This window comes from Ischnura elegans, chromosome 1 (genome assembly GCF_921293095.1).
Source record: "Ischnura elegans chromosome 1, ioIscEleg1.1, whole genome shotgun sequence".
Lineage (NCBI taxonomy): Eukaryota > Metazoa > Arthropoda > Insecta > Odonata > Coenagrionidae > Ischnura > Ischnura elegans.
Genome location: NC_060246.1, coordinates 149,849,633 through 149,877,132, shown reverse-complemented (window position 1 = coordinate 149,877,132; position 27,500 = coordinate 149,849,633). Strand labels below are relative to the sequence as shown.

General features: G+C 37.3%; 1 protein-coding gene across 1 annotated transcript in view; it reads right to left on the bottom strand.

Annotated features, from left to right (window-relative positions):
- LOC124172219 (vesicle-fusing ATPase 1-like) overlaps positions 1-27,500 on the bottom strand; it is a 69,347-nt gene that overhangs the window by 5,581 nt on the left and 36,266 nt on the right. The window contains exons 3-10 of the mRNA XM_046551638.1: positions 21,122-21,455; positions 20,156-20,477; positions 16,474-16,673; positions 15,206-15,430; positions 10,621-10,731; positions 9,267-9,455; positions 8,379-8,669; positions 5,225-5,409 (exon numbers count right to left, since the gene is read on the bottom strand). Coding sequence (XP_046407594.1) covers positions 5,225-5,409; positions 8,379-8,669; positions 9,267-9,455; positions 10,621-10,731; positions 15,206-15,430; positions 16,474-16,673; positions 20,156-20,477; positions 21,122-21,455 — 1,857 coding nt within the window. The remainder of the gene's footprint in view (positions 1-5,224; positions 5,410-8,378; positions 8,670-9,266; positions 9,456-10,620; positions 10,732-15,205; positions 15,431-16,473; positions 16,674-20,155; positions 20,478-21,121; positions 21,456-27,500) is intronic.

Here is a 27,500-nt window from a genome sequence, read left to right as displayed (position 1 = left end):
TCCGCATTTCTATTGTCACAGATCCCACCTCCAGCTGCGACGCCCCTCAAAGCATTCCAAGCTTGCACGACTGGGGCAGTTGCAAAGATATTTGAAAAGGATCATAGTAATGACATAAATAAAGGCTTCAAAGTAGCTATACTGCCATGGGAAATTTTCTCACTCATTTTGAATGTCTTCAAGTTTTTAATATTTTTTTCAAATACAGCAGACTCCCGATTATCCGGCTGTGGTTTATCCAGGTTGCGGATTATCCGTGCATGATTTTCACTCTCACTCTATTTTTTCTGCGATCTTAAAAAAAAAAAAAAAAAAAAAAAATCGGACACAGAATCATTGGAATTACTGCATTAGTGCGAGGGAGTATTATTTCCCTTAGAATCCCCTTTGTAAAACGGAAAAAATCGCGTGCTAGCTGGATTCACGGGAGCACCGTGCTCCAGTTTTCCAAGCCTCGCCGTGCGCGACCGTGCTCTGTGATCACGAATACATGTCCCGCAGCAGTTGCAACCCGGGAATCTTGTGCAAGACGCGACCACGTGGCGTGGTGCCTGACAGTGTAGTTTCCGACGTCGAGCAGTGGTTTTGAAGCATTCATACAAACCACTTTTCTGTATCTGTGATCACATAGCCACGGACGTGTGGTTTTCAAAACCATTCCTTACATGGTGCATTAAAAATACGAGTACAACCATGTTATTGCCGCTAAAAAGATCGCGAACTGGCAAAGAAAGGTTTCATTGAGTCCGGGAAGCAATCTAAAATAACAGAATACCTGCATAAATATTAATAATGTGTTTGTTTTAAGTAAATTAAGAACATTACAAGACATTTAAGTGAAAGTTTGGGTTATCCGTGTTTTCCGATTATTCGTGCCGCCTCTCCCCATCATTAGCCATTAGGATAATCGGGAGTGTACTGTACATACATTTTTAAGCCTTTTTGATTCTTTTGCAGGCATGCTAGTATTCCACCAATCAATTTAACTCCAATACTTCTGGCACTTTCAATTGATGATAATAATAGAGATATTTCACCCAAAATGCATACTAGGCCATTAATAGCTCAGTAACAATCAGGCAGACATTTTTGTCATAGAAAGAGAACTATTGAAGTAAAACACAAAAGAAAAGTGATAAGATCAACAAATATGAACATTACAGTAGAACCTCACTTATGAAACTTTCAGCGGAAAACCAAAAAAAGTTTCATAAGTGAGGAAGTTTCATATGTGAGGTTTTTCGGTATTCAGCATGAAATCCTTTCCTATAGGGGCCGGTTTGTTTCCAGGATGCAATTACTCATTTGGAGGCAAGAAATTGAAGCCTAATAATCTTATTTTCACACAAGCAACACCACAGATGATGTGTTACTTTAAGAGAAATATAATTCTACATTCCTGAACAACATTATCTGCGGTTGAACATTCTGCATTCTGCATAGCATTTCTGGTACTGATCTGCAAGGCTATCATACTGGAGAGATTTCGGAATGATGACACTAAATGTTCACAGAGAAGCCAATTTTTTAAAAAAGTTGACTCATTAAAAGCAGTTTCAGGAAATTCATTTCACCACCTATAGGCTAACCCATGATTGTAGATTAAAGAAATGAAATACCTAAGGAAAGTCATCCAAATTAACCCCATAACTAGGGAGCAAAATTTCACTAATGTATCACGAAGGCTTCCCACCCTGTGAACCAGGGTTCATGTCATGGCCGAGGCAGAAAGTTTTCAGAGATGGCTGTATCCCTGCTTGAAAGTAGTGTGGACGGAACTTCCAGTGCAACACCATGTCCGGCAGATGGAACATTAAGCCCTGGTTAAGCCTATTGTTACAACCTGGCTAATTACAACACAGGGTTTCTATACTCCCTCCCTTACCTCATGTCGAAAATGACCCCAGCTGTCGGTTTCTTCCCTCTAAATACCATGCCATAGATAATATGGAGCACCCGGCAGTGGCGTAATTATGGTGGGTCGATGAGGGGATAGATCCCCCTCCAAAGCCGCAGAGAATTGAAAAAAAAAAAATTTAAAACAAAAGTCTAGCTTTGATAAACAACAACTGCATCTACTCAAAGTTAAATTTTAGGAGCCAAAATGATGTAAAACATATTTACAGGCATGCTCTTTTTTTAAATTTTCCGGGAATCCTCGATGCCTCGGGGGGGGAGGGGGGGGCGCCCCTCAGGTACTACCATCACCCCGAAAGCATATTCCTAGTTGCGCCACTGGTATCCGGGATATTCCGTGACTAATTGTAAGACTTTTCCGGTGCTTAGATCACTTTTTTTAAGTGAGCATTTGAAATAACCGCACAACTGCCGTCAGTGATGATTGAACAAAAATATATTTAAGAGCTCGAAAAAATCTCCCCTCTCAAAAATGTTTACGCACTAAAAAAGAATTTTTCCGTGAAATTTTAGCAATAGTAGATTGAATCTACCGGGTATAGCTTCTTTGTCGGCATTCTTACGCGAATTCAGCGCCGGGAACTTCGACTCACAAGCCGTGTGACTCATCTTCACGTAATATTTTGCTTCCCCATATCTGATCACAACACCAGACTGTTTTTGTACTTCGGTATAATGGTTATAAGTCATTCCAGAGTCGAAAGGAACTGCCTTATCTTTCGCGTTTTGAATTTGACTTTAATGATTACGTTACGACTGACGACGCGAGTTATTCTCAGAGGACATTCGTACTAACTCTCGTTCAGTTAAAAAATAAACGCTTGCCAGCAGGCAGACTCAAGCTAATAGCTACTCAAGGTCCAACTTTGTTTGATTTAAACCCACTGAGATACAAGTTAGGTCAATTTTGATCGGCGCGCCGCGTAAGCAACTTTCCCCCGGCTCAATTCGTCCCGCGGATGCGGGATTAGCCCGCGGAATGAGACCATGCATGCTGTTTTTACCATCGTGTTGAATCACCATCGACTTACATCTATACTGCAAATACGATAATCTCTTTTGGATGACCTTGGAAGCCAAATTTTTGGTACGGGAGGATTTTTAACGGCTCATTTAGGTGTTATTTCGCTGGGGCGACGGAAAACAACCTTGGAAAATTCTAGACAATCTTCCGTTAGAGATAGATATTCCGAATTAACGATCATCTACTGCAGTTAAAATTAATATCTAATAAACAGCATCGCTCATTATTAAAACTTAGTATTCTTCATTGACATATCTATGTGATGAGCACATACTACCCCTGCTCCTGTGACTAAAATCGGCGCGCGTACCGCAATCTTCTCGTAGAGCAGTTATCTGAAAAGTCGTATAAGTGAGGTATTTTATCTCATTGGACTGGGAAAATACGTTTCGTAACAGAGTTTGTCGTATAAGTGAAAAGTTTCATAACTGAGGTTGGAAATACATGGGTTCATATGGGGTTATTCACCGGACCAAAAAAAATCGGCGTATAAGTGAGGTCATCGCATAACTGAGGGTCGTATAACCGAGGTTCTACTGTATATCTTAGGACTTAACTTTAGCTTCTTTAACATTAACTTAAAAAAGCATACTGAATGAGAAAGACTGCAAATACATGTAACTAATATGTACAGTCACTTTCAAAAGTCGGTCCACATACCTGGTGCAGCCGTCTCCGCTATTCTCCAAAGTCGACCTTCACATATTCCTTACGCGTTCCTTGTCTAATGGGGATCAATTTTACTTGATAAGGTTGTACAATTGGTGCAACGTGACTACTATAACCCTCGCAAGGAGCCCCAAGCACGATTTCAGAGGTAGGAAAGCCCCGTGAAGCCCCCCCCCCCCCCCCGATTCCGATGCATCACGCAGCATACACCTGTATGTCTGTATTTCATACTATTTAGACATGCGAACTTTCGATCAATATGAAGATTTGAGTTAATTACCTCATGATACCTGGAATATATTAAGCATAACTTAAATATTTGCTTATGGAAATTTTAGCAAAGACTGAAATGAATGTAATACCGAAGTATACATAATAATTTAGTACACATTAATATTTTTGATTTATCATGCGATGAGACATGTAGAAAACTGTAGGATAATATATGTCCCAAGAAAATGCTTAGGAATAATGAATGCGCCTATCAGAGTGTTTAAAATACTTAAAAATAGAGCAATATGCATTGATAGAATTTGGTAATAATGTGTTAAAGGCATAATCTAGACGGTTATTTTGTAGACAACATTTAGAATACTCTTTCACAGTCAGACTTAAATTCCGATTTTTGTTTTTTCCATGTGCGTTGCGACGCAGATACATCTTGGTATTTTTTGGTGCAAGCCAGAAAACTCAGACCATCTATCTCAGAATACTGTCAGGGCGTGTCACTGAGAACTTAAGCTTCGCTTTGTGTTCTGGCACTGGGATTCGGGGAAGTCACGAAGAATTTTGGAATAGAGAAAAATGCATTGGTAAGACTTTCGCGGACGGTGACAGTAAGTCAAACTGGCCCTTTCAAGGTACAGAAGGCATAGGCAATACCCGAAATTCGAGCTCATCGGAAAACGTAGTTGCTGACGCTGGCCGTGGGGACCGACTTTTGAAAGTGACTGTACCATAATCATGGCATATGTGATGCCTTCATCCCATTTCATCAATCATTCGATGAGATTAAGATTTACTCTACCCATACCGTACCTAATATCAAGTAATCATTTAGGTTAATTTAATATTCATTCTCAATCTATTTCTATGACTTTATTCCTTAATTCCTATGAATGACCTGAAATTTAACTGAATAGTACCGAAGTCTTAATTTTGATGATAACATAGACAAGATAATAGATGCAGAAAACACTGCTCAAATTATCAGCAAATGGGTACATCATATACATAGCAAACTGATCATAAGGGATTCAATTTAGATGGGATTATGTCATCTCTGAGTAGATAAATTAGAAAACCAACCCTAAATATCTACACCTGATAAAGAGAGCCAATTAATCAGCCTAAGGATCCCCCTGCCACATGCCTTTTAGGCGGCTTGTGTGGTATTATGTAAATGAAGGAGCAGATTCAATTATTTTGCTCCATTAAATCATAAATCGATAAAAAAGGAAACTTAAAATAACTTTACGCAATTACAATGTGACAAACATTAAAAAAAGGGGAAGATTTTTGACAGGAAGCACCCGATAAGAAAATATTCATGGTGTATTCACAGGTATTTTCCACAACAGCTCTGTAATACTTTCACTCAATACGCCAGCTTACCGTCGACTACTTGTGCAGAGAACTAATAACTTGCGCCCCTTAGGTGGCTCTTTCTTCAGTAGAACCAACAGAGCTTGAAGGGTGAGATTGGAGTAGCGAGGTCCAATGGGGCCATAATCTAGCAATCTCTCAATGTTGTCAACCAAAATGCAACTCAAAGATGAACGATAAGCATCATCAAATACCTGGAAAAAAAGGTGTGGAATTATTTGAAAGTCGCAAACAATTTCACTGCTTGCACATCAAATGACATGCACTATAGAGATGTAGCATAAATATAAAAGGAGCCTATTACAAAAGGTATTTAGGATTCATAAAATGAAAAAAGGCAAAATAATCATATTTTTCCAAAGAAAATTAGAACAATAACAAAACTGATAGGAAAATAGAAACAAAACTTTACAGCTTTACCAATAATTCAAAATACAAATGAAACAGAAAAAAAGATGATGAAGAATAGAAAAAGATAGAAGCTCTTTTGACGTGACTATAGTTTTTGTACAGTGAGTAATACTTTTAGCTTATTAGAACTAATCAACATGTTCAAAACTTAAGATACAACAAAACCAACGAAAATAATATTGGATGAAAATTTCCACTATATCACATGATAGGCTATATCCAACTTGGTCATCAGGGAAACAGGCAATTATAACAAGTGCTAAAGTAGACTCTCGTCAATGTGAACAACGTTATTACGAAGCTAATCGTTGGTCCCAACGAAAAGGCCTACGCAATCTATAGTAAAAGAAACGTTATTAAAAATTTTCGTAATTACAAAATTACAAACCTCAGTCCCGGTCCCGGCAGTTACAAAATGAACTTTATTACGAAGTTCCGCGAATAAGCAAAAGCATTTAGGTGGATAAACACTATCATAAGTTTTAATAATTGTGCCACGTTTAAGTTCTCCTCATGTACTGTACCCAAGAGTGTCAGTTATGGTTCTTTCTTCAGTATACACGCAGCATCATATAATACGCTTCATTCCAGTGGAATCATTGTTACCCACTCATAACCGCTCGTAAATTGTATGTACAGTTAGTCCTCTTCCTATGCACAATCTATTTACAAACTTTCAGAGATACGAGCATTCAAAAATTTCAAATTTCGGATTTGGCGCCTTTCGATTTGGTCGATGCGACGCGGTGTTGCATAGAGGAACTCGCACTTTGTGCATTATCTGAACAAAGTATGTATCATTGAATCCGGTGTGAAGTTAGGAACTGTTCAGCATTTCACCCGTTCTGCCTTACTTCGGAGAGCGATTTTTTTCAGCTCCTGCTCCAGGCAACCTTGCCTCCTACCCCAACTATACCTTTCTGTCTGTCATTGGACAACTCCCGGCGGCTAGACTGTAGATTTATCAACTTACGAACAAGGTCTCAGAAAGCATATAGTTCGTATATCGAGGACTTACTACATTCAGGAAGATATGAACCCTCGATTGAGTTATGCAGCATTCTTCTATTGAGAATCTGAAACAAATTCTATCGTTTTGATATATTTGCTCGTAATTTAATTGCATATATTAAATACTTTTTCTTTTCGATGATTCCTAAAAGAAACATTCATACAAACTTCGTTATTATGAACCTCTGGTTTTTTGGTCTCGTGAACTTTGTAATAGCGAGAGTCTACGGTATCTATTTCAACATCAATTAAGCATACTCCTCTCATAGTTGCCATAGCAGTCCTTTGCCTCTTTGAAAGAAATTATGAGATTTTCAACACTGATAAAAGGGAACTCTACAGTAGAGATAAAAGAAAAAGTGAAGCAGCAATAAGAGTGGTAGGATAATAGCTTTTGCTATCACAATCACAGTCCCTAAAAGCCATTTAGCTCAAATAAATAATCCCTGATGCTGTCACAAAAAAGAGATCAGGTCACTTGCAATTGATGATTTTCATACAGCAAAATGATTCAAGTTTGGCTAAAATGACCAATAAGTACAATTCAAATTCTAAAATTGATATTCACAAAAAAAAAATATTTTCACTATGCATAAAAGTAGCCATTTTTTTTTCATTTACACAGGAAATCATGCAACTCATATGTGCTATGGTCATTTTCCACATAAAATTTTTTCGTGTAATATTTGAATGATGGCAGCTCAAAACTATGCAATTTTCAGCTAATGATGAATGAAGGAACACACACATCTCAGCACGACTGAGGGCTTCAAGAGAATTAAAAGATTCAAATATGAGCAAATAAAAAAAGATTCCCAGAGAATAAGTTCGTGATCCATTGAAAAGCTACTACATACTAGATCTAAATACTTTTCGATCAAAAGAAGACTCCCTTGATGCAAGACAAAACATTATAAAACGGATCATGAAAGACCATTATAAACTCTTAGAACCTTAGGTTCTTAGATTACCGAATAATCAAAGTGCTCCTTGATCCAATTGCAATAATCAATTTTTAGCTCAGTCTAAGTTTAAACTAGGATCAATTTGCCCGATGGCTTGCATGAGTGCAGTTTAGGGGATGCTCAAAGTTTCTAGTCTAATTTGAAGACGCTAACATACAAGCTGTAATGGTTAGGAGGTTTAAGCCTGATTCAGGCATCTCACAGTTAAGGCACTGTTAATTGTATACATCAGTTCTAACAGCCTGATGTATGAATACCAAATGGTTTCATATGTTGAGGATGATTACCAAGTCTGAGAAAATAAGAAAGACTAAGCCTCCACTGACAAAATTGTTGTTTACCTATTGTTCTTCCATTTTAATCCCATTGTAATCACTCAATTACTTATTTACTAGGACATAGCGTATATAACTTATTTCTCCATTCTTGGCATATGTCAAAACATTGAAATTGCTTGGGCATGAATTAAAATATCTGATTCAAAATGTTCACATTTCTGTTAATAAGTATTATCTGGATCAATATGATCTAAGTTCTGCAGGATTATGGACTGCAATTACAGTTATGGTAGGGAAAAGGATTGTACTTAAACAGAAATACAGATTTGGCCCACATACGCAGACATTAAGGCCCGAAACTTAAGTAACTTAACTAAAAGTTAGGATTAAGGTTCATTCAGGGGAGAAAAAATCTGACTCATATAAAACAAACCTGATACAGGAAAATACAACTTAGCATAAAAATATATCTAACTTAACGAATATAATGTAACTTACCTTTCTAATATACAGGCACTTGGCAGATTCTGTGTAGCCCACCATTTCTTCTGGACTGCAAACTTTGACAAATGGAAAATCTGATATTTTTGCAAGCTGTGCTGCAAGAGCAGTTTTTCCAGAATTTGGAGCACCTTCCAAAAGGACTGAAACAAGCCCAGCTGACTCTGGAGACCTAACTTGCTCAATCAATAGGGACCCATCTTCTAGCACACTGCTCACTGGACGTCCCCATATGACAATTCCTCTAGCAAGAGCTCGCTCCAAAGCTTCTGAACTGGTGCCAAAAGCCTGCAAAAAATAAAATATTTAAATACAATTTAACTTGAAAGGAAAGCAAAAATCTTTACAGACTTATGTAAATGATGTTTATGTAAATGTTGCACTTTTCAGGTAGCTCAAACAAATTCTCATGACTGCCTTGGAAGCTAAAGGGCTAATATTTCAAATAGCGAGAACCAAATCATTTATGCAAGAAGTATAGATATTGAGAATTTCATTAGCAACTAATTTAAACTCATAATGAATGGATTGGCCTTCTGAGAGAGCTATCAAATACATCAAGCCATGTAACAAATGGCTTTTGTGCTGTTGACAGCCCATGGTAATCACAGCTGTCCTTCATATCTGGAGCAGCAATAGGGTGTCAATAATGAGAAATGCACTGAGCTACCAGTAGACGCACTTACGAAAGCACTCTGTGCTGAGCTTCATACACTTGGGAAATAACAGCACAGAGAAAAAATTAGAAAAGGTTGGACAGCACATTTTTTGTCTTCTCCACTACTTTATGTCCAAATTTTCAGTACATACTTTTTCAGTACAATATTAGGAAGAAAACAGTAACATCAAAGAGTCAGCATTAAGAACAATGTGTTTAGTACTTACAGGCTTAATATCATTTTCCAGAGCATGAAGAAAATCAGAACGGCAAACATTGAGTTTTTCCATTGCCTCAGGATCTACTTCAACCTTACTTGTGGCTTTGATAAGACGATTCATAGCAGTGGATTGTGCAGCACGAACCAAACCCTCAATTTCAGCTCCACTGAAGTTTTTGGTAAGGGTAGCCAGTTCCTTTGAAAAAACATTCAAGCTGTGCAAAATACACCAAGAATAAAATTTACCTAAAAGTTATACATAACACGATAACAATAAGTGATGAAAATTTAAAGTATAAAGCCATAAATGACAAAAATAGTAAAATAAATTACTAACAGATACAAAAAAAGAAAAGCAATGAAAAATTTAACACATTACATAGAGCAATGAAAAGGTAGCTTAACAGAAAACTGATAGTGAAAAAGTGAGATCTTAGATTATCCTGGCGCATCAGGTGCAGAAACAATAGGGTAGTTTCCTTCATCAAAGAAAACGAAAGGCATTGATTGCGATTCGTTACCCACCATTAGTGTATTCATAATACACAAATTATTTGGTTTTTGAAATACCGGTTTAGACGAATGGCAAGGGTCAAATTTTATCCTCATTTGAAAAAGGCCAGATTGGCGCCCATGCGATTCCACTCCGCATGACGTCACAGGGACCTATTTTCTACGCGAGAGGATAGGAGTTATACATCGTCTGAGGTTACCAATGCATGCATGAGGCACAGAGCTCAGGGAAACATGTCTTAATAATCACCTATTAAAACTGGCTAAGTTCGGAAAGTTTTCTTCGTTTGATAAGGTATTAATAAACCTTTTTTAAGCCAAGCGCTACCATTCAGCAAGGTACTCAGCTTTCCGCTAGCATCCTGCGACGTATCAGCGCTAAGCCTCGCCTCAAGGTCACCTCACCGGGCGGGAGGGGGAACCAGAAATACGACGTACGGAGATATTTCCCGGAATTCATACTTAAGCGTCGCGTTTTCGCGCGCTTGAAAATTTTCACTTTTCATTTAATCGCGAAAAATAGATGTTGTCATTTAAAAATCTAAAAGCGTGAAATACGTACTCCAGGAGTAATAAACTTTCGATTAAAGCAATAAAAAAATAATAGGAAACCACCCTATTCTCAGGTTCTCCATTGGTTAGCTGAGAATGAGGAACTCCAAAATTTTTAAAATAGATTTTTGTAATCTTTTTTTATAAAGATGATTAAAGAATGTTTAAAGCCTCACAGTTTACCTTAGAATTCACCATAAGCAAAACCAAAATTTTGCCACTTTGTCCCACCCCTCCCTTTGTCCAGACATAGATCTGCCACTGATAGTACAAGAATAACATATTTTAGGACTAACCTTCAGATCCACATCAGCAGATAGCTTCTTGTACCTCTTCATCCTGGCAGTATGTATATTCAAAATTTGGAATCTTCCAGTCTCACTGGGAAGACCAATCTCCATTTGAACCTATAAAATTGATTAATCATTGTATTAAGTTAGTCAAATTAAAGAACTAAAAATTATAAAAACAGAGAAAATAAAATACAATCATGAAAAAATACTACATGGTTTCAAAATCAATTGTTCAATGATCCAGATTTAGATAAGCCTGCGCTTTAATAATTTATAGGGTAAGCATCAATTAAAGCCTGTACATATTAAGAATACCAAAATTTAATATTGTAAAAAGTTACTTTGGAATGCAAGACAAAATATTAACACCCAGCACAAACAAACAAAATGTAATTGAAAAATAAGAATATATTCAATCAATTACTCTACAGGTTGGATTGATAGAAGTGGGGAGTGCACTTCAAGCAATGATTCTAAAAAAAATACAGAATGTATATGAAGAGTCTCACAGCTAAGTTTAAAGCTACTGAATGCATCCACCAGGTTGCTGACAGTTGGTTAGCTTCTAGATATAGAGGTTTGCTGCAATATAGGCGATATTTGTCAAATAAGCACATTAATGGATAGCAATGTAAAATGACATCAATCTATCCTTCAGTAAGGTGCGCTGTTAAAATGATACTGAAACCAAAGAAAAGGCCGTGAAGAGGCAACGGGAAGCCAACAACAAATATGCTTCCCATCACCTGGCAAGTCAGCAGCTCTTCTTAATGTGAGTGAAGGAAGGAGGGATATCATTGGGATTGGTACAGTGACTCTCATTTCACTGCAGGTGTGGTAAAATTAACTTTGTGCTTGTAGTATTACCATGTAGATAGAAAAACCACCAATCTTATTATCATGAGGTGTTGAATACAGTAGACTCTCGTTACTACAAAGCTTGCGGGTCCGAAAAACAGGAGGTTTGCAATAACCAAGTTTGTATGAACGTTTCTTTTAGGAATCATAGTGAAAAAAAAAACTGTCCAAATTTCTTGTCCCTTCAACATCCGGTACTTATAGCTGCACTGCGAAATACCTTCAGTCATGTGTATAATATACGTGATTAAATTACGCGCAAATATATAAAAACAAGAACATTCGTTTGGTTTTGTCTATAAAATAATGCGACATGACATAATCGAGGGTTGATATCTTCCTGAATGCAGTAGACCCTCGGTATACGATCGAGATGCATTCCAATACCTTCTGCATAAGTTGATAAACCTTTGTAAGGCATTGACACGTGCGGTTATCCTGCAGAATGCAACACTGCATCACAACTGTGCGTTAACTCACGATTGTGATGAGCTTATCTAGCTGCGCGTGCGATACAGCTAGAGCCAATAAAAATTGCTATGCATGGGAAGGAAAAATGGCTGAAACACTGAACAGTCCCTGACTTCACCATGGATTAAATGATACTTTGTTCCGAATATGCCCGAAGTGCAAGTTCCTCTACGCCACACCACGTCGCACCGGCCAACTCCAAAGGCGCCAAATTTGAAATTTCGGGCATGCTAGAACTTTGCGAATGTTCGCATCTCTGAAAATTTGTAAATTGAATTTCCGTAAGAAGAGGACTTGATGTACGCCAAATTTACGAGCAGTAATGAGTGAGCTACCATGATTCCATAGGAATGAAGCTTATAATATGATGTTGCGTGCATATTGAAAAATCTCCTACTGAAGAAAGAACCATAGTTGACCCTCTTGAGCACAGTGCAGGAGGAGAACTTAAACGTGGCGTAATGATTATAACGTATTGTCGTGTATATTCTCTTAAATGCCGTTGCTTACCAATGGATCTTCGTAATAAAGTTCTTTTTGTAATCGCCAGGACCAGGACTGAGGTTCGTAATTTCATAATAACGTTTCCTTTACTATGGATTAGATTGGCCTTTTTTTCGGGACCAACGATTTGCTTCGTAATAACAAGAACTTCATAATAATGTTGTTCGTATAATCGGAAGTCTACTGCATACTCCACTTATTTTAATAAGAGGGCTATAATTGTTTTTACCTACGATGGGTCATGAATGGAAGATAAAGTGATAGTTTAAATTTATATCATTTACAATTATTAAATACACTTTCGGTTACTTTTCAACATCTCAGCGATAGGATGTGCCCACGGACAAGCTTTACAACACCTTCTGCATAGAAAATTGCCACCAATAACTTCCAGTGAATTTTACCGTTGTCCTGACGCTCATTGTACATTTGAAAATGCTTCCCTTTGAGAGACATTCTCATTCCAGCGAAAATATGGAAGTCAAACAGCACTAGATGGGGAATGCACGGCTGGTAATCGAAAATGTCTCATTGAAAATGCTCAAGGACCAGTCGGCCTGCATTAGTGCTGAGAGGAGAGGCATCGTCATGGATCAGAACACTTCCAGGGGTCAGCATGTCTCTTCTTTTGCTTTGAATGGCTATGTGCAATCAGCATAATGGTTCATACTGAGTAGCTGCATTTTTTGTTGCCCATGCTCACATGAAATCCACAAGCAACACAACAACAAAATAACCTCAACATGCTAAAAATCAGCAAAATGAAGAGGCATGAAGAAGAAGACTTTTGGAGTGGAAGCTATAATACACACAAGATCTTTAAACAGCAACACTGAAGTCAGGAATATGCTCAGAAAGAATTACAGAAAGCATGTGAAAAACTTCCTGCAGTATATTGAAAGGATAGCAATGGTAAAAATAATAACTAAACCTGAGCTACCATCGAGGTACAGGTTCACATGCCTATAAAAGACTACAAAGATGAAGATGCACAAGATGTCAGGGAAGTAATCAAACAGGTAAGAGGTGAAGGAAATTATTTTAGTTGATTGGAATTCAATCGTTGGCGAAGGATAAGACAAGACAAAATGTAGCTATACAAAGTCACCAGTGATCAGATTTTTAAAGAAAATTTACTAAGGGATTTGGAGAAGGGCATTATGATTCCAATTTCCAAAAAGAAGAGAGCTGAGAAGTGCGATGACTTAAGGACCGCAAGCCAGATAACAGATGCACTGAATATTGAAAAGGATTCCTACAGGAGAGTAGGGCAAAAGGAAGAGAAGTTTTTAAATGAAAACCAATTTGGATTTAAAGAGAGATGGGGATTTAAAATTTTGATGGCCCACTGAATGCCATCAATTGAAAACATCCCTGATATTAACTCTAAGGCTTTTCAAGGGATTAAATGTGAGTTTGTGCTATTTCAGATAGAACACCAGTTACTGCAGCACCTGATAGTCGATGTTTCGAGACTGTAACAATCTCTCTGTGACGATGGGGGTAAAACAATGGAGTCGAACAATAATGGAAGACAATTCTTGTTGACAAGATGGAACAAAGAATACGAGAGTATTGATGAATCCTTCTCGGGTTCTCAGCCAGGTTAATTCTTTCGTATAAGCCGACGTTTAGAGAGACGACTTGTCTCCCATCTTCAAGGCTGTGTTACTCTTTGGTAGTCCAATTTCACACAGAACCAATACGACCGTTTACCTAGGACAACAATACGGCTCAGGTGTCATCCGATTGGCTCTTTTGAAATTCTTCATGTTCTTCCCTTATGCTTTTTATACAGCTGATTACAGGTCTCCATGTATTGCTTAGATGAAAGCTGGTGTCCCGACTGAAATTTTTGGGATTGAGGCAGATCTCAATTGCTTCTTTAATTATGCGGTCCCAGTAATGTTGTGCATGGCAAAGAATTTTTGTATCTCCCCATCTAATAGCATGGTCTTCATTAATGCTGTGTGCCGGCTGCCGACTTTTCTGGTTGTGCTAATCTGAAAAATATTCGGTGTTCTTTTAGTCTTGTCTCAATCGTTCGGCCTGTCTCCCCCACATATATTTTACCCCATTCACAAGGAAATCCATAAGCCCCTGGTCTCTTCAGGCCGATTGAATCTTTCGCCCTCACCAAGCTGAGCCTTTCAAGAGACAAGTTGTCTCTCGAAACATCGGCTTATACGAAAGAACTAACCTGGCTAGGAACCTGAGAAGAATTCATCAATAGTATTCACCAGGAGAAATTAAAATTGTTTAATACGGGAATATGGTGATGAAGTGGTGTTTGGGTGTACATGTCGTCGCTCCTGATGTTTTCGCCGGAAGAAATTATAAGAAAGTGTTTGCATTTTGTATCTACTAAATTTGTGAAGTTAAGGAGTAAAAGTGGACATAATAAGACGCTCATCAAAATTCATCTTCTGGGCAGAGTGAGTTCCCAAAACTAAGAGGGTCCTCTAACTACTTCTGCAGCCAGCCGCCAAATATATTAAGGGGCCTTTCCAATCTTTGTGAGCACCAATGTTTACTCTCCCTCTACTGAAATTCTGAATATCTAAGGCAATAAACAAATGACATTGTAAAAATTGGAAAAATTTTTTCAATTTCAATCATTTCCTCTGAAAATCAAGGTTTCTCTAAACTTACCAAGGAACTTAATTTTATTAAATGCACACACCTTAAAATATGACCTTGATAAAACAAAAAAAATCAACATAATTCACTGCAAAAAAGTTGCTGAGCTACAAACCTCTAATCTTCCAGGACGGAGAAGAGCTTCATCAATCATATCTCTTCGGTTGGTCATTCCAATGACAAGGATATTATTCAATTGTTCAACACCATCTATTTTGGCCAAGAGCTGGTTAACTACAGTGTCATGCACTCCTGTAGCTCCAGCAACAGAACCTCTTGCTTTACAAATGGCATCAATTTCATCAAAGATTATAATGTGGAGACCACTGTTGGGACCCATCTGAAATTAGTAATACCACAAAATTTTAAAGATACATTAATAATGTCACACTAACATAAATGAGGAAGAAATTAGATGAACAGAAACAGATTTGCAAGAACATCACACTTTTAGCACTTTTAATGATAAGAATGTTGGATATCCAAGAGGAAATATTAATCCTCCCAATGGGTTCATACTTCATTGTGCACATTCATATGATTTTTATGCAGCAAATTTCAACAAAATGGCATTATTTTTACATTGGTATTATCAAAGCTGGAAAATTATCAAATTTATCCAAAATGTGGTTCATTATTTCAAGCCCAAAATATACTACAAAATGGATATGACTGAAGGCCATAGCCATGGACAAGAACCAGCTACTGACAAGGTCCAAACCTAAATTGGTTTATTTAAACTGTAAAATTTAACTTTAACTTAAGACATTGAGTGATAGATTATTTCGATAATTTTAATATAATTTACAACTCTCAAATTTTTTGGCCTTAATCAAACATTTTTAATATAATTGCCTCATTAGGAGTAAGGGAGAATATGCACGGAAAATGTCTCAATCAAAATATTTCATGAAATTGACATATAATGGCAAATATATCCTACAGATAAAAGCTATGACTGCAATAACACAAAAAAGTACTATTAAAAGGGATCATCAGTGATTAGCTTCCAATAATTAAGTTGGGTGGGACCCCTTATAGACCTTAGAAAAATCAACAACATATTGATCAGAGAAGTATTTTCAATTGGAATTAACTTATAAATAACAGTTTGGAGACTGATAAGAAATCAGTAAATATTGAAGTGAGTTCATGAAAATGTAAAAAAAAACAAAAAATCAAAGAATTTTCAATGATATGATTGAATTCTCAATAGATAATTTGCAATGGGAAATCACCCAAACTAATTATTACCTTCCCACAAATAATGTAAGAAAACAGGCCAGTGATATGCTATTGAGACAGCAGTGAATAGAGGCAAATGCAAAACAATACTGAATGATCTAGGTTCAAGGCACGTGCAATAATCATCCTGTAACTCACTCGTTTCTCTTCTTCCTCTGCATCAGCAAAGAGCCTCCTCACGTTAGCTTCTGACTCACCAACATACTTGTCAAGAATTTGAGGACCATTGACAATTTTTGGCTCACGAGCATTCAACATCTGACCAATCTGCCTTGCCATCAAAGTTTTACCAGTACCTGGAGGCCCAAACAGTAGAATTCCTTTGACGTGCTTGCATCCTAGAAAAAAAGTAAAACATAACTAATAAAATATGATATTTTAGTTTCAAAATTACAATGCAAATAATAATAATAATAATAATAATAAATTTATTGGTGCCAAAAGATATGCAAAAACATATATAGGACCCGTCAAAAAGGATAAACACTTACACAAGAGATTCTGAATGAACAATACATAAAAGAATGTTACACAGTTACAACAAAACAATTAAGAATTGAGGAATTCCTCAATAGAATAAAAGGTATTGTTTAAAAGGTACATCTTTAATTTAGAGGAGAAATTTCCTTTCACCTTTTCATCTTTTAATGAGGCAGGTAGGTTATTATAAATCCTGCAACTCATGGTGACAGGACCAGTATTAAAAATACAAAGGTTATGTTGTATCACAGCATAATTGTCTCTGCTTCTCGTGTTATGATTATGAATATCAAGATTCTTTATAAGTGTCAAGTGAGAATGGTGATTTCTTATAAGCATCGCAGCACAATAAATATAAATACAAGGTAGGGGAAGGATTTGTAACTTTTTAAAAAGATTGCGACAGCTGTCTCGTTTCCTAGCTTTGCAGATGATTCTGACTGCCCATTTCTGTAATTTAAAAATACGAACAGCCTTAGGGGATAGACCCCAGGCTAAAATACCATATCTTAGCCTGCTGTAGATATGAGCAAAATAAATAGTGATAGCTGTTCGTGAGTCGGTTAATTGCATCATGCGTCTAATGAGATAGCATCCAGATGCAATAGAGGATGAAATATGATTAATATGAGAGTCCCAGGACAGATTTTCGTTAATGATGAGCCCAAGAAATTTGGTGTCATTGACACGTTGAAGACTGACGTCTTCAAATTTTAAATAAAGGCTGTAATCAATTATTTTTTGAGCAGGGTGGAAAAAGACATATGCACACTTGGCTTTATTTAAGTTTACTTTGTTGGAGAGGCACCACTTTTCCATGTCGAAGACAGCATTTTGAGCAGTGACTACAGGATTATCATCATTTTTGATTAGATGATTTGTATCATCAGCGTACATGAAAATATTTCCATTCAATGATGAAGGAAGATCATTTATGTATAGTAAAAAAAGGAGGGGCCCAAGGATGGAGCCTTGAGGAACACCCCCTGCCACCTTGCGATATGATGAAGTATGTTTGGACATCTTGTCATGTGTAACAGTTACTGATTGAGTCCTATTTGAAAGAAAAGATCTAATGAGGTTGTTGGGGATGCCCCTTATTCCATAGAAGTGAATTTTCTTAAGAAGAATCTCAAAGTCAACAGAGTCAAAAGCTTTAGTGAGATCATAAAAAATCCCAATGGTATGTAAATGATGATCGAGACCATCAATGACAGCATCAATAAATTTGTAAATGGCAAATTCAGCAGAGAGGCCACCTATGAAACCAAATTGGCTTTTTGATAGAACATTGTTCTTGATTAAGAAAGACATAATCCTCCTTGAAATGATACTTTCAAGTATTTTTGAAAAGACTGATAGTTTAGAGATAGGTCGATAGTTATCCATAACATGAGGATCACCCTTTTTGAGTAAGGGAACCACAGTAGCCATCTTAAGTTTATCAGGAAAGATGCAGAGGAAAGAGAGGCATTGACCAGATGCGTGATAGGAGTGAGAAGTAAGTTCATGCAATTTCCTTTAAGAAGGGAGCATGGAATCTCATCCCATCCAAACTATGAAGGCTCTTGAAAATTTCTAGGCTTATACATAATGATGTTACATACACAGATATATTTAGTACAAATTATACTATAACAACAATACTCCCAATTAAAAAACAGATTCTTGAAAATTTGAAATCCACCAAGTAGAGATGTAATCATGACCTTTGTTCCATTCTGAATCCATGTCAAATAAAAAATAAAATAAAAAATTTCAGTACTTATATGTACCTGTATAAGCCCTATCAGAAAGATGAAGTAAGTAATGCATTTGGATACTCATAATGGATTTTTATATCAATATTGATAATATGAAGATGCTCATATGTACTCCAGCTATCAGAAATTAAGATGGAAGTCTAGTGTAATAGGCCAGAACCAGCCAGGTAGTCTTATCACCAACAAAGACTAACCAAGGGACTCGTTAGGGTTAAAAGCAAATATGTATTCTTCATTAACTTATAGAAAAGCACCAAGTCAGTTTCAATTAAAGCCATACATATCTGGTGAATATGGGATAAAATTAAGATCTTTTCAGGGAATACTAATTAGGTTTCCCATGAACGAAATACTAATTCAACTTTTTCAATATCTCATATCTAACAACTAATATTTTACACTATTACAATATCTAACCAGGAATTAAAAATAAGGACAGATTGTAATATGATGATGATTTTCAAGTCAGATATCAAACCACAGGCAAGACCAAACCAAAATAAGTTCATTCATTCATACAGCAAAATCTGACTTTAACTCAAGACTTTGAGTGATAGATTATTTTGATAATTTAAATATAATTTACAACAATCAGATTTTTGGGTCTCAATCACACATTTGTTGCCTTCAATCCAGTAGGAAATCAAGAACAGTTCCAGGTATTTTAATTATCTTCCTGAATGTTAATTTTAAAATAATTTCAATATTTTTTGTACAAATGAACACAGGCTTGAGATTGTCCACTAGGAGCGGACTCAATCAGAATTGTGAATCAGATAATAGGTCTAACAATTTTGAGTAGCTTGAACTTGCTCTCTTAATACTACATAGTAAAATTAAATCAATAAATATTTCCCAGGGCTGGGTTTTACTTTAACACAATGTGTTTCGTTGTCACAAACAGCATTATCAAGTGGAACGTAAGTCTTAATAGTTCTTCCTAATACACATCTTGGTGCTTGAAGGGAGGGGATAAGGTGGAGGATGGAGTTTGGGTGTCGAGAAGTGGGGATATTGAAGGTTGTGGGAGAAAGGGTCATTTTTTAGGATCTCGAAAGGGGAGCAGAGCGGGCAGAGGTACCAAAGATATTGCTCTCTTAAATCGTTATTGACCTTGAATATCTCTGGATTCTATTAACTTCTTGAGTAGTTTTGAAAATGAGATTGAGGATGTTTAAGCAGGGCAATTCAAATTTATGGATCACAATCATTCAGGAGCAGCAACAAACTCTGAACAGTCAGTTTAAAACATGGTGGCTCCTAGGTGGACATCAGTTTTGGCCATGGAGGAGTCTAATGCTTGCGTTAGCACAAAGCACTTTGCATTCCCTCCTTAGAGGTTTGCCCACCACAGCTGCTTTCCCTTCTACTCGCTAGAGTTCTGCAACATTCAGGGGCCACCAAGTTTTGACCGGATTGTACATGCATTAATTCTCCAACATATTTAACTACAGTTAGGATGCTTTTCTTAAATGAATTGATAACCAGAATACAAAATTACAATGAGGGGAATAGAGTAGCAAGTAGGAATAATTACATCATGGAGTAGTATAACTAAAACTTCTGACATTACTTACCTAACTGCTCAACCACTTCAGGTGGAAAAACGCGAGATGCAAATGCTCTTCTGAAGATGGCATTGAACTCATTGTCAAGACCTCCAATTCCCATTTTCTGGAAGTCCCATGATGGATTGATGATTGACTGCCTGGGCTGTAGACCAACAGCTTGTCCAATTAAACGAATTGGAGAGCTTTCTTCCTTCTCAAATACAATAGCTGTATCTCCCAGAAGAAGACCAATTTGTGCTTGAATGGGTTTAGCTTTCTGTCCAGCCTTTATTGCATTCAAATCTGCAGCTTCTAAGTTCTTCACCACAATAGTTAGTACTGTTTTATCCTAAAAAACGGAAATATCATACACAATTTTATTTAAATAATAGCTTCAAATTTACTTTCAACCAGCATATAGCAATACATATTATCCATTAGTCGAGAGAAATTTAATGAAATTAGGGGTCTCTAAATGCAAAAGCTTTCAAAGAATTTTGAGAAATAAATACATGAAACATAGATTTTAATCATATAATTGAGTATTTAGGATGGCTTCACGGAAGGAAAACCACAGAGATCATAGAAATATGTGGTAAGCAATGGCATAACGAGAAAGTGGGTCCGGAACCCCCCTCTCCCCCCCCCACCTGAATTATAAAAACAAAATTACTTTGCTTCATAAGAGAAGACAAAATATTGAAAAATCATGAATTTACAGAAGATTTCTTTGAAAAGTGAAGTTTATTCGATTATGAAAAGTGTTAAAATTGGTTTAAAACCCTCTACTTATTACCCAGTTTTTCAGAAATTTCCCCTCTGAGTTCGTCCCCAACAAAATTCCTGGCTACGCCACAGGCGGTAAGTTTAATTTTTTCAGGAATTCAACTATAAAATGGCATATTATTTTGGCATCCAATTTTAAGTGCTCATTTTAAAACCATTACCACGAATACTTTGGTAAGCATTAGAATGAAATAACACTTAACTTACCATATAATTAAAGAGAAGCTGCTGTTTAACAGTAAGAGCTTGTCCAGCAAACATTTTCAAAAATTCTAGGGAGAGCTGCTTTGTGTCAAATGGTTCCTGGGTTATATGCTTCTTTTGTTTGAAGCCAACTTCCAGCGTGGCTGATGATAGGAATTGGGGGGTTGGTGAATTAGGATCAAAAAAATATGGCCGGACCTCAAGCATTTGATTGACATCAAGCCCAGCCCACTTGCGGCTGGGAGCATTGAATCCAATACAGCCATGCTCAATGTCATTCCAATGGCGTATGCTGAAAACATATGGCCTTCCACCTCCCGTGTTGATTTCAATGTGTCTGAAAAAAAGTAAAAAATTAAAATGGAAAAGGACATTGAGTTCAAGCAATGTTCCTAATCTTTTACCAAATTGACCCTTACAAAAAATGCAATGATAATGTTTTAACACAGGGTTCCCACTCTTACTAAATTATAAAATTCACGGTTTTTTCCAGATTTTCACGGTCTAAATATCGTCAAATTCACGGTCTGTTGATAAGCCATTTTAGGCAGAAATATTGATGACGTAACAATCACCGCCCGCACGTTAACTAAAAATTTATCAACCACGACAGGTGCCGTGAATCCAAACATAGCAATGAAAGTGCTATTTCTCATGACGTCACCTATCGATATCAAAATTTAGGTGAAGCTTAAGGTTGTGAGTGGCAAAATGGAGGGAGCAGTGAGGTAGCGAAGTAAAGAAGTGTCTGATTTTTCCCCAGGGTTAATGAATAATTTGTTTGCCGGTCTTCCAATCACAGCCTCAAGATCAATGTGTCGTCATGGCACAAGGCACCAATAATTGCACTTCGAATATACATGTGGAGATAAATGTGTGGACAGTGTCTGTATGTGGCTCGGCCTTGATTGAAATATCTTTTTTTTCTTTTGATCTGTCAATTGTAGTTCTTTTTCCATAAGTACGAGAGATTTTTAAGGTTTTATGATGAAATTCAAAGCTATTTCCAGGTTTTTTCACGGTAGACAAAATTCACGGCTTATTCACGGTTTTAAGGTTTTCACGGTTGAGTGGGAACCCTGTTGAAATATCTTTTTTTACTTTTGACCTGTCAATTGTAGTTCTTTTTCTATAAGTTTGGGAGATTTTTAAGGTTTCATGATGAAATTCACGGCAAATTTCCAGGTTTTTTCATGGTGGACGAAATTCACGGCTTATTCACGGTTTTAAGGTTTTCACAGTTGAGTGGGAACCATGTAACATTACGATTGAAATTGTGATTCCCAATTTTTGATATTTACATAAAATAATAACATGATAGGTAAGAATAAGAAATCCAAAAGTAACTGCCCTTCAAAGACCAAAACTTGCTTAGAATACTCTAAGACTACATACATATCTTCCTATAATTTCCAATTCAAACAGTATGGTGAAAATGAAACAAATAACAGTTAAATAACCCAATTTTTAAATAGGGTTAAAATAAATACAACAGACAACTTGTTTGTAGGCTGAAGTACAATTATTTGGATTATAAAAATTCTCTCGCGGCTGAGCTTTAAGCCACCGAGTGCGTCCACCGGGTTGCGGATGGTGGGTCAACCTCTAGATATAGAGGTTAGCTGCGATATAAGCGAGTTTACTTGTCGAATAAGCAGACTTGGACAAAAAGTGGCGGTAATCCGAGGTGGTATGGGTCTATCCCTGGGTGAGATAGGCCATCTAAATGATACATTAAACCTGTGAAGATGCCGTGACTTGGCGATGAGAGGCCGCCAACAATTATGCCTCACATCACCCGGAGGAGAGGGCTGCAGCTCTTCTTCATATGAGTGAAAGTGGAGATCATGATGGTCAGTACAGCGACACTCATTACACTTCAGGCGTGGTAACACTTACTTTAACGGCTGTAGTACTGCGATGTGGAAGGCAAGGGGAAACCACCACATTATTATCCCGAGGAGTCGCAGCTACTCCAACTTAAATTATCTGACATGATGGAATTCTCTCAGGTAAAAAATTCCGGAGGTAAACTAGTCCCCCATTCAGATCTCCGGGCGGGGACTATTTGAGAGGGTACATCGGTCAATTGTGATTAAGTTATGAGGATAGGTGCACGGAACGTGAGATCACTAAGGACTTGCGGTAAGCTAGAAAACCTTAAAGTGGAAATGGAAAGATTGAATATCGACGTGCTAGGAATCAGCAAAATGAAACAGCCTGAGGAGGGAGACTTTTGGAGTGGAAGCTATAGGATTATACACACAGGATCCCTGAACGGTAATGCTGGGGTTGGGATAATGCTCAGAAAGAGTGCCGGAATGCATGTGAAAAGCTTCCTACAGTACAATGAAAGGATAGTTATGGTAAAGATAGAGACTAAGCCGGTAGATACCCTAGTGGTACAGGTCTACATGTCTACAACAGACTACGAGGATGAAGTAGTAGAAGACATCTACGATGATATCAAGGAAGTAATCAAACAGGTAAGGGGAGAAGAAAACCTTATTGTTTAAGGTGATTGGAACGCTGTCGTCGGCAAAGGCTAGGATGGAAGAATAACCGGAAAATATGGATTAGGAAATAGAAATGAAAGAGGAGAAAGGCTCCTGGAATTCTGCACAGAACATAAATTAGTGGTTGCCAACACACTCTTTAAGAATCACATGCGAAGAAGATACACATGGAAAATGCCAGGAGACAAAAGACGATTTCAACTAGACTGTATTTTAGTGAAGCAGAGGTTTAGGAACCAGATAAAGGACTGTAAAACCAACTCGGGGGCAGATATCGACAGTGATCATAATCTAGTGATGATGAAATGCCATCTGAAATTCAAGAAATTGAAGAAATCAGCAAAGAACGCCTGGCAATTACAGAAACTAAAAGAGCCAAAAAATCAACAGGCCTTTCAAGAAGTAGTGGAGCACAATATAGGATTAGATCAGTCTGAAAAATCAGTTGAGAATAACTGGACTAACATAAAAAGTGGGTTTCAGGAGGCCACTAGGTAAGTTCTAGGGAGAAGAAAATGTGTTAAGAAAAAGCCATGGATCACGGATGAAGTCCTAGACCTCATTGAAGAACGGAGAAAGTATAAGAATACGAATACTGAGGCTTCAGGCTTGCTACAAGAGAATGAAAAATGAGATTTGCCGCAAAGCGAGGAAAGCCAGAGAAGCATGGATGAGGAACATATGTGAAGTCGTACAAAAAAACCTCGTACAAGGGAAAGTGGAAGCGGTCTATAGAATAGTGAGGAACCATTTCAAGGAACGAAACACAAAATGTAATACCATACGGGACAAGAATGGAAACATTCTAATTGAAAATGAATACAAAGCCGAGAGATGGAAGGAATACCTGGAGGAACTATACAACGGAAGCAAACTTAGCTCAAAAGTTATCGAAGGGGAAAGTGAAGTTGAAAAGGATGACATTGGAGCAAGCATCTTAAGATCTCGGAATTTGACGCTGCAATAAGAGACCTGCGAAAGAATAAGGCCCCAGGAATAGATGACATTCCAGCAGAGTTAATAAAAAATGCAGGAGAAAAGGTTTTAACTCAACTATATAAAACTATCTGCGATATGTACTTCAACAGGAGATTTACCTAGTGACTTCGAGAAGAACATCATCATTACCATACCCAAAAAGAAGAGGGCTGAGAAGTGCGAAGAATTTAGGACCATAAGACTGACGACACATGCGGCGAAGATTCTGAACAAGAATCATTTACAGGAGAATAGAACGAAGAGCAGAAGAATTCCTGGATGAGGACCAATTCGGATTTAGGAAAAGCAGGGGCACAAGGGAAGATTTTGGCACTTAGGATGATCATAGAAAAGAGAATGGAGAAAAACAAACCGACTTACATAGCATTTGTCGATTTAGAGAAGGCATTTGATAACATGGAATGGAATTCAATGCTTAGAATTCTGAAAGAAATCGGCGTACTCTACAATGATCATAGAATTATTCATAGTTTGTATAAAAACCAAGTAGCTGTGATCAAATGTGGACCAAACGGTGCAGAAGCAAGAATAAGAAAAGGGGTGAGACAAGGTTGTGCGCTTTCCCCCTTAATTTTTAATGTTTACATAGAGAAAGCCATCAATGAAATCAAGGAGAAAGCTTCGGGTGTCAATATCCACGGAGAAAAAATTAGTATGCTGCGATTTGCTGACGACATAGCAGTCATAGCCGAGACAGAGAAGGATTTGAAGAAGACTTTGACAAACATCGAAAGGACAATGGCCAGATATCAGCTGAAAATCAACAAAAAGAAGACTAAGATATTTGTTTGCAGCAAAGGAGAGGAGGCTAAAACAAACATCAACCTAGGAAAGCATAAGCTTGAAGAGGTGAACGAGTTTTCTTACCTGGGAAGCCGAATTACCAGCGATGGACAGAGCAAGAAAGAAATACTCATCAGAATAAAGCAGGCGAAGAGGGCTTTCTACAAAAAGAAGAATCTTCTTACAGCTGAAAATACCAGCATAGAAGTAAGGAAACAATTCATCAGATGCTACATATGGAGTATTTTTCTCTATGGAAGCAAGGCTTGGACGTTGACAGCAGCAGAGAAGTCAAGAGTGGAAGCATTCGAAATGTGGTGCTACCGAAGAATGATAAAGATAAAATGGATTGACCGTGTGAGTAACGAGGAAGTGCTAAGAAGAGTGGTAGAAAAGAGAAACCTCCTAAAAACCTTAAGCAGAAGAAGAGACAACTTAGTTGGCCACACTTTGAGGCACGATGGTCTGATGAAGACAATCGTTGAAGGACAAGTGGAAGGGAAAAAGGGCAAGGGACGGCCCCGAATGAGCTATATAGGACAGGTTACAAAGGATGTAAAAGAGAAGAAATTTGTAGCTATGAAAAGATTAGTGGATAGGAGAGAGAAATGGAGAGCTGCATCAAACCAATCTTAGGATTGTTGACTAATGATGATGATGATGATAAAAATTCTAGTAAAAAACCAATGATGATTATTCCAATACGATATTTAGTATTTCAGAACTATGGCTGATCAACCACAAGAAGGGTAAAACTTAATTATAGGAATGGGTTGATGTAAAAGGCAGAACTTCCTCTCAAATCCTGAGATTCCCCTCTGAAAATTCATTTTCATTTATCATTTAAAGTGGTCTGTTTCACTAAGAATATTTAATTACTGCTTGAGACTTCATTTAACAATAACAATTCACTACTGGTCATATTTTGCATTAAAGAGCAAAATCAATATCAAATACTTATTTGAATGATAATAACTTGTGTACATCGAGAAGCTACCTACCTTTGACTAGTAACTCCTAAACCTCAACTGGAGCAAAAGCCAAAATTTAATGATTGATTGTCTCTTCTATACAAAAATTTAATTGCCATATGAATAAAAAAAATCTCTCAACCAACATACATCTAAAAAAATTAAGACCCGATATTTTTTTAAAAGAAAAGTTTCACGAGGATGCAATCAGGGCATATATTAAGTCCCTTCTGGGAGAGGGAGGGTAGAGACCCTGGTACTTGGCTCTGTCCAGAATATTCATAGTTACCCTTGTTCTCACAATTCCAAGCCTTGGGTAAAAGAAGTAAAAGACCACTTGCTTAATGAAGAATAGAATTTTTATTCCCTTTTTATGAGGCAGTTATGTTTTATCTTTCACCATTTACTTTTAACTGTGCTTCAAGAAGCTACACTACATAATCACAGGATTAGCATATAATTCACATTTATATACGTAAATGTTCCCATAAATTTCAAGTTTAGGCATGAAGTAAGATTAAAATTGGTACAAAAGGAACCAATAAAAGGAACTTAATGGCGTTTGAGGTTCTTCCAATAAATTAGTATACACATATAATGCCAATAAGAATACTTAGAAACGTGACAAAATAACGTAGTAACGTTGAAATCGGTCAATTCGCCACAAGTAAATGAAGAAATTAAAATATTTATTGGTAAAAGGTGGTTTTGTTATCCTCCCTAGTGTCATTGAAACATATAATATCATCCTTAGGGCACACTGATTTCCGATATTTATCCAGCCAACTGAAAAGAGGAGAAGGCTCAAGTCATGAATAATAAAGGACCCTTCATTCAATGGTGTAGAGTGGCGGCGCAACCTGGCACCTAAGTCCCGAGGCTTGAGCGGGGAGGGGATGGGGTCAACCGCAGTCGAAGGCTGATCGAACTCCTTGAAGTGCGAGCGGTAAAGCAAGGGGACAAAAAAAGTTCAACTTCGACCGGAAGTAACCCTAGTCGATATATCCTCGGGAGAAAGGGCAAAACTTGTATTTATGTGGATTCTAACAACATATCTTGGAAATTTGACACGCTTAAAGTCGGATTTGACAACCTCGCGGAGGCCCGACTCTA